Here is an 8,705-nt window from a genome sequence, read left to right as displayed (position 1 = left end):
CTCTACGGTGAATGGGTGACTAATATGACTTTGAAATACTTTTTTGTTGAGTGTCTAGTTTGCAAGAGGAAATTTTTACATCATCTTGTATTAGGGCTGTAAATAGGGATTCAAGATATAGATGAGATTGGAACAGATTCAGAGAAATTTGCTGTTAAATCGCCTGCTCACCTGTGGATCCACTGCAGTGAATGGGTGCCGTCAGAATGAGAGTCCAAACAGCTGATAAAAACTTCACGGTAATATACGCAACTCCAGTACATCAACATCATAAAAATGTCTCTCTATTCATAAAATTGCTTTCCCAATAAAAAAATGTATCTGAATCAGGAGAAAAATATGCACAGGCAAAAAAATCCAAAACAGAGGACAACAGGGAAAGGACCTTTTCGGAGGAGGAAATATTATTATGGATTAAGGCCTTGTGGATTGTTGTGACGTTTTTATCAGCTGTTTTGAAATCTCATTCTGACGGCACCCATTCACTGCAGTGGATCCACAGGTGAGCAGGCGATTTAATCTCATCTATATCTTGAATCCCTATTTACAGCCCTAATATAAGATGATGTAAAAATTTCCTCTTGCAAACTAGACACTCACCAAAAAAGTATTTCAAAGTCATATGGATCCTCGTGCTTCCTGCATTAGTAAATGACTCTGTCCCTCCTGCTGTAAGTGGAAGGTCAGTGCGCAGCAGCTGGGCAGGCGCCGGCCTCTCCCATCCCAGCTGGAAACACTTACAGAATGAATGGACCAAGGGACTCCAAACAACCACCCACAAGTGTCTGCCCTTTGCTGCTTTGTGTTCTAATATAGCAGTATTGATTTTATGGTTCTCTGTAAGGGAAAGAAGAAAGAAAGGCAGGAATCTTACTTTTTGGGAGTCCATTAATGACAGCTGTAGAAACCTAGAGGAAAAGGAAAAATGGAGGGGTTCTTGAGCTTTCAAGCTTGTAAAAGGATGCAATAGCACCATTTAAGTATTTATAAAAGCAGCCATGGAACTCGTGCACTATATTCCAAGCCTTCAAAAGCCATATTACAGATCTGAGCAAGGAACAGACCAAAATGTCAAGATTTTCAGTTAGTAATGATGTCCAATTGATGGAAAAAGTCAAATCTGCTTCAGAGAGCAAGACAAAGCTGGCATATGAATTCAGAAGGCTTAAAATGCATAAATCAGTATTAAAGACTAAACATGACAAAAGCAATCAGTGCAAAACACTGCACTTCTTCTGACTGGGGTCTGAAACACCGTAACATTTAAATTCAGTGCATTTTCTTCTGCTGGGTTTTACAGGGTTGTCTGTTTAGTTTGATTATGTTTCCAGCTATGCTTCTTTGCTGATTGACCACAGACATGAGACTTAAACCCAAATTAGATTCAGCAAGCTATGGTTTGAATATAACTTTGAGTTTCAACATCATCTGCTGCTAATTTTAATTAATAACAACATTCAGAGCCAAAAAGATGATGATGCTAAAAAATAATGTTTTCATACCAGTTCTTTTCTGCCTGTTACTGTTATTGAGAGCTGCTGGTCTAAACACCATGGAGCAATAGGTGAACACGTGGAACGCATTTAAATAACGTTGCGTTGATGCCACCTGGCGGACGGTACACGTACGTACACAGGACAGGGCTAGACACATGGATTAGATCTTTATCTTCCTTCCTTGAAAATTTGGTTATGTGAATGACATTTTTTAGACTTTAGATCAAATTAACCATCAGGTGAACAGGACCGCTAGTTCGTCACTTCGCGTTTTACTTTGATGTTAGGTCATTGGACCCTTATTTACCTTATTCTTTACCGCAGAAGTAAGCTCATGGGCGAGATTTCCGGTTCATTAGCCGCTATATGGAAATAATGAGAAGAATAACAATGTGCATTAAACAGTAAAACTGTTTGCACCAAACCAGTGTGCTCATAATTACAATAATACATTAAAATAATAAAACACACACCTGTTTGCAATATCAAGCAACAAAATGAGCTGTTTTGTACAGCTAAAAATAGCTGGATGTGGATGAGACTGGAACCCAGACTCAGGAAAAATAAGGTGGACATAATTCATAAATTACAGTTATAATACAAAACGTTTTAGTCACTGTAATAAGTCAAATTAAAACATTTTAGCATGTGGTTTTTAAGAAAACCCAACCGTTTGTTGTTATAAATCAACACTGCATTTTTATTGACCTTAGCCATGATGAAACACTAAAAAAAATCACGTTCACCAAATTCACCTGACTTTGGTACTGCTTACTGTTAATATAAGCAGGCAGTTGAAGTCAAAAGTTTACATACACCTTGCAGAATCTGCAAAATGTTATTATAAGAGGGATCATACAAAACGCATGTTATTTATTTATTTTTTTTATCTAGTACTTACCTGAATAAAGAAAACACAATGCATTAACAGCCAGAGGGTGAAAACTTTTTGAATTTGAAAGGGAAAATGTCACTTATTTTGTCTTCTGGGAAACTATCTTCTGTAGCTTCTGTAGGGAAGTACTAAATAAAAAAATATGATATTAGGGCAAAATAAGAAAAATGTATGCATCTTCATTTTGTTCAAAAGTTTTCACCCCCATGCTCTTAATGCATTGTGTTTCCGTCTTAAGCATCAGTGAGTGTTTGAACCTTATGTAATAGTTGCATATGAGTCCTCAATGTAAAGACATGGAAATCAAAATCATACAGTCATTGTTGGAGTTCAAATACACAAAATGCTGAAAAACCAAATAATTTGTGGGACCTGAAGGATTTTTTTGAAGAACAGCAGGCAGTTTAACTGTTCAGGACAAACAAGGGACTCATGAACAACTATTACTAAACAAAAAAACACAGCTGTGGATCATTCAGGTAACAACACATTATTAAGAATCAACAAACAGGGTCATTTTTTATAAATGCAACTGTTATTTTCTCTTGTGGACTACATGTAAATGTCTTTGTATGTGAAATATCTTATTCAGGTCAGTACTAAATTTAAAAAAAATAACATGCATTTTGTATGATCCCTCTTATTTTGCTAAAATAATTAACATTTTGCAGATTCTACAAGGTGTATGTAAACTTTTGACTTCAACTGTAATTTAACCCACATTACAGATTCCCATGTGTATGAGAGCAAATATAACAAAATGCGTAAAGTGTGTAAACGCTTAACCTTTCTTTTTTCATTAAGCTAAGTGATTTTTGACGCCATCAGTGAAGCTTTAGACGTCCTGCTTTCAGATCTTTTTTCTACATGAGTCTGAAAATGCACTTTCAGATGATAAGACTGTTGAAATCTTTTTCCGCAGTCCAAGCACTGGAATGGTTTCTCTCCCGTGTGAATCCTCAGGTGCCTCTTAAGCCGGCAAGAACTGAAGAAACTCTTGTTACACTGAGAACACGAATAAGGCCGTATGCCTGTGTGGTGCCTCATGTGGACCTGCAAGTAGCAAGCTTGCGTGAAACTCTTTTTGCAGTCCGGGCATTGGAAAGGTTTATGTCCTGTGTGGTAGCGCTGGTGCTTGAGCAACTCTCCGAAGGAGAAAAAGGCTTTTCCGCAGTCTGCGCAAAGGAACGGTCTTTCTCCGGTGTGTGTGAGTTTATGCCGGGTCAAGCTAGCCTTAAAAGCGAACGACTTATCGCACAAGGTGCATTTAAAAGTCTTCTCTGTGCCGTGGCTGTCTGAGTGTGAACAAAGTGATTTTTCTATAGTACAGTTCTTCCCACAATGTGCATTAAGGCTGGGTTTCTCTTTGGAGTGGGTCCTCTGGTGTTTGGCCAAAGCGCCTGGGTAAAGAAACCCCTTCCCACAGTCCATACAACGGTATGGTCTCTCTTCCAAATGGATGCGCTGATGAGCCAAAAGCGCACCGCGGTATGTGAAACCCTTCCCACATGTACAAAGGAATGGTCTCTCTGGCTGATGGGTCAGCTGATGCCGTTTATACGAAGTCGAGCAGATAAAGCTGGACTGACATTCGGTACACTTATAGGGTCGTTCCTCTGTGTGGATCCGCTTGTGTCTGATTAGAGCTGCCTGGCAGCTGAGCTGCTTCCCACAGACATTGCAGCGATGCACTGCTTCTTCAGGGTGGGTCTTGTGATGGTCTCTCCTGGCGCTGAGCGAGCTGAAGGTCTCTACGCAATATAGACAGTCATAGGTTTGGAATTCTGGCTTTTGTGGTTTGTTTTTCGCAGGAACATCATTAGGTGCGTGAACGAGTCGATGGCGACGGAGAGCCTGGGAATGGGAGAAACTGCGGCCGCATTTGGATACCGGACAGATAAAAGGACGCTCTCTGGTGTGGGTGCGCTGGTGGGCTTTTAATAAACATGGGAAGCGGTAGCTTTTGCCACAAACGTGGCAGCTGTTAGGCAAAGAGGTGTCGATCACAGCCTCACTTCCTATTACCTCATTGGAGTGGACTTTCTGTATGTGACTCCTGAGGGTTTCCTCGTGAGAGTGACTGAATGGACACTGCAAGCATGAGTAGGTGCGAGAGGATCCATCTGCAAAAAAATAAAAAATAAAAAACAGTCATCAGCATTGTCGTTCATTGATTTTTTTTATACAGACCTTCTAGTGGAGTGATTAGAAAAGTGACTCACTTGTGTTATTTGAGGTGCAATCAGACTTGTCTATAGGGTCACTCCTAAAAACATTTAACAACAGTAACATAATCAATAGCTGTGCTTGGTAAAATAAACACAAGTTAAGATTGTGAAATGTCAGGTGGTGTGACTTAAAACTTAACGTTTATGAAATGGGGGGGGAAAATAACATTTTTAATTAAAATATAGTCAATAATAAATGTGATTTGTTATACATAAATTCAATACATTACTTTTTATTGGAAAGATATACCACATATTTTTGAAGTCTGAAATGAATTGAAAACTGAAATCTTTATTAAAAATTGATTAAATATTTATTACATTTGAATAAATATCTATTAAATATTAAAGTGTTATTAAGCATATTTTTTACAACCATAAACAATTTATATATTATGATATTTTATTAATATTTTAAATGATCGTTTAATTTTAGTTTAATTTGGTTTCATTTTAGTTTAGTTTTAATTGACCTTTTTTATTTTAGTAATTTTATTATATGCCTTGTCATTTTTATTTCTTTTTTTGTTTTTAGCTTCAGTTTTTTTTTAAATAACTTCAAATTTAAGCTTTTTTAAAAAGTATAAGTTAATAATATTTACATTTATATTATATTTTATTTTATTTTAGCTTTATTTCAATTACCAAAAATGACTTGAAACCAACATTTCTAAGAACTGCTTTAATTATATTTATATTTTTTTCTTTATTGTGGGCACTACTATATTCTACTGACATACATAACAATACACAAATACAACATATACACAACATACAACAATATACGCTACCCTTCAGAGTTTGGGGTCAGTACATTTTTTCTTTCTTCTTTTTTTTTTTAAAGAAATTAATACTTTTATTCAGCAAGGATGTGTTAAATTGATAAAAAGTGATAGCAAAGACTTATAATGTTACAAAAGAATTCTATTTTGAATAAATGCTGTTCTTTTTAACTTTTTATTCATCAAAGAATCCTGAAAAAAAGTATAACAGGTTCCAAAGAAATATTAAGCACAACTGTTTCCAACTGTTTCCAACATTGATAATAAATGAGCATATTAGAATGATTTCTTAAGGATGAATAATGCGTCATTAAATTCAGCTTTGCATCACGGAAATAAATTATATTTTCAAGTATATTAAAACTGAAAACTTTTATTTTAAACTGCAATAATATTTCATAATATTACTTTTTATTGTGTATTTTTGATTAAATAAATGGAACTTTGATGAGCATAAGAGGCTTTAAAAAAATCTTACTGATCCCAAACTTTTGAACAGCAGTTCTTATGATATATCATATGATTGTGAGCACAGTAATACTAATGTTACAACAATTATCAAATGATGAGCTTACTTGTTTTCTGCCTGATGCTGGAGGTTTGTTCCATATGTTTTCTTAGACGTTTCTGATTTTCTCTTCAGCTTTTGAAGGCTGACCACTTTAATCTTCAACATGGTTTTAGGCTTCTGTGCAGATCTGCGTTTGCCCATAATTGTTTTGTGTAGAGCACTATCTTCAGGCACTGATTGTGTAGCCAAAGGAGGAGACAGAAACTCTGACTGTTCAGTATTAGAGACTGATTTCTCTGTTACATCTGTAGATCTGTGGTCTTCTGGAAGTGTTAGCACAGAATCGTTCAAACCCACACCTCTCGCACACTCTGATTCTGTAATAAAATGCTCTCCAACTTCATCCGGTCCTACCAGATTCTCTGTACATTCAGATGCTCCTACTGCTTCCACAGCACTTTTCGGGTCTGAGGTCGGTCTGTCGAACATGTGCACGTGACCTACTCTCTTCTGATGGATCTCACTGGCTTTACCAGAGAGTGTGGACAGGATGCAGTTACCTGCACTCATGGCCTGACAAGAGTCTGTCACAATATGGAAAGATACTGTTATAAACAGACGCTACTTTAACTGTCATTGCTTTCAGTAAACTGTTGAAGACAAACAGGCTTGATAAAATTCTTACATTTGGTATCTAGATGTCCAAGGTTCTTGTGGTGCTCAAGCAGTGTCTTCAAGTGATCTGACTGACTGTTGAACTCCTCACAGTCTTCAGAAACAGGCAATAGTGGATCAAGCCAAGCCAGAGTCTGAAACCAGTTTGAAACCAAAACACACAATTATGTTTCGATCTAATTTAATAAAACATTTTTTTATAAATATTGAAAGTGTTGTTATTGTTAACTAAAACAATTAAAAACACTTGAGTGAAGTGAAAACAGCTGATATAAATATAAAAACAAACCCTAAAACCTAAAAATGAAATGAAAAAGAAATTAAAACTATTTACAATTATTAAAAAAAAAATACGAAAAATGTAAAACAAATACTAAAAATCTAATTAAAACATAAAAATAAAATTTTAAATAATAAAAACTAGATAATAGTGGAAAAGTTTCTCACACTATAAAATTATATAATTCCCAAACACCTAAACCCTAAAAATGAAATTAAAATAAATGAAAACTATTTACAATTATAAAAAAAAACTAATAAAATGAGAAAAGCATACTAAAAATGTAAATAAAAAACAAAAAATGTAATTAAAATAAAAAATGTTAAATATTAATAAAAACTAGATCATAGTGGAAAAGTTTCTCACAATATAGTATTATATTATGACACCAGATGAGGAAAAACTGTGTTTGTTGAAGTTTTCAGTGTCATCTTTGCATATTACAAATATTGTAATTTCTGAAGACCCAAAACCTAAAAATGACATTAAAATAAATTAAAACTATTTACAATTATAAAAAAAAACTAATAAAAATGAGAAAAGCATACTACAAATTTTAATAAAAAAAAAAAAAAAAAGTAATTAAAATTAAAAATATTAAATATTAATAAAAACTAGATCATAGTGGAAAAGTTTCTCACAATATAGTATTATATTATGACACAAGATGAGAAAAATGTTTGTGCAAGTTTTCAGTGTCATCTTTGCATATTACAAATATTGCAATTCCCAAACACCTTAAACCAAAAAATGAAATTAAAATACATTTAAACCATTTACAATTCTATTGAAAAAAAAAACTAATAAAAATGAGAAAAGCATACTAAAGATTTCAAATTAAAATAAAGATACAAAAAAAAAACCTCAATTAAAAAAATATTTTAAAAATGTAATATTAATAAAAACTAAATCATAGTGTAAAAGTTTCTCACAATACAGTATTATAATATGACACAAGATGAGAAAAAAGTGTTACTGCAAGTTTTCAGTGTCATCTTTGCAAAACCTGAGGTTCAGTAATATACACTGTAGTTCCTAAACACAATTTCTAAGATTCCACCTGCTGGAGGTCAGGAATTGGCAGGAAGTTCTCCAACTTAGACAGGAAATGCCACATCAGAACCTGAATGGCTAAGTCAAAGTCAGTGCCGAAATCCACTGGAAATACGTGCTGTAGAAACCAGAGAGAAGGACAGAGAAATAAGCAAAAAAAAAGAATCAAAAACACCCTTAACTCAATGTTTATATGATTTAACCTGGAAGAAATGCTCCTTCTCATCCACATCTTTAATAAGTGTTTGGACCAGCTCCTCAAAACGAACACCTGCTTCTCCCACCACAGTGCGATCCACCTGTTGGACATCACACTCAATTTCATTTCTTTACTATATTCCGAAACATGTATTATGAAAAGCTAGAACTGCTTGAAAATATTAATAAAGAAAAGAATAATTCTAAACATATTAGAGTTACAAGCTGAATGCCGTTGAGGTGAGTCTGGATTGCGTGCATGTCGGCAGCGTTGTCTCTCTCACACAATTCCAAAACAAGCTAGATGCAAGAAGGAAGAAGAGAGTATTTGTTATCAGACAACCATTCGACTACAAATAATATATTTCCTGAAGAATTTAATCAAATCATCTGGGGTCACTTACCCTTGCACGCAGTCCTAGTATGAGTTGAACTCCAAGTCTATGACTAACTAGTTCTGGAACTGCTTCTGACACCAATGAAACAAAATCTGCCAGCATCCCATACTGCATCACATCCTTCTGCTGCACCATTCTCCACATGAAGGCAGACATGAGGCGTACAGGAGGGACCAAGAGCCGCAGTGC

At 35.0% G+C, this 8,705-nt stretch overlaps 1 protein-coding gene across 2 annotated transcripts in view; it reads right to left on the bottom strand.

Annotated features, from left to right (window-relative positions):
- Positions 1–764: 764 nt before the first annotated feature.
- si:dkey-14k9.3 (C2H2-type zinc finger protein) overlaps positions 765–8,705 on the bottom strand; it is an 8,440-nt gene continuing 499 nt past the window's right edge. The window contains exons 2-11 of one of the 2 annotated variants that reach the window (XR_007827603.1): positions 8,523–8,705; positions 8,341–8,418; positions 8,124–8,219; positions 7,928–8,038; positions 6,598–6,721; positions 5,977–6,496; positions 4,614–4,657; positions 1,970–4,514; positions 1,804–1,858; positions 765–908 (exon numbers count right to left, since the gene is read on the bottom strand). The exon at positions 8,523–8,705 is cut by the window's right edge and continues 23 nt beyond it. Coding sequence is in view for 1 of the 2 variants with exons in the window: in XM_051107881.1 (XP_050963838.1) it covers positions 3,196–4,514; positions 4,614–4,657; positions 5,977–6,496; positions 6,598–6,721; positions 7,928–8,038; positions 8,124–8,219; positions 8,341–8,418; positions 8,523–8,705 (2,475 nt within the window). In the remaining variant the exon portion in view is untranslated. Of the gene's footprint in view, positions 909–1,803; positions 1,859–1,940; positions 4,515–4,613; positions 4,658–5,976; positions 6,497–6,597; positions 6,722–7,927; positions 8,039–8,123; positions 8,220–8,340; positions 8,419–8,522 lie in introns of those variants that run through there. The other variant, XM_051107881.1, reaches the window with a different exon arrangement.

This window comes from Labeo rohita, chromosome 4 (assembly GCF_022985175.1).
Source record: "Labeo rohita strain BAU-BD-2019 chromosome 4, IGBB_LRoh.1.0, whole genome shotgun sequence".
Lineage (NCBI taxonomy): Eukaryota > Metazoa > Chordata > Actinopteri > Cypriniformes > Cyprinidae > Labeo > Labeo rohita.
The sequence above is the reverse complement of the archived record's forward strand: the minus strand, read 5'-3'. Positions and strand labels throughout refer to the sequence as shown.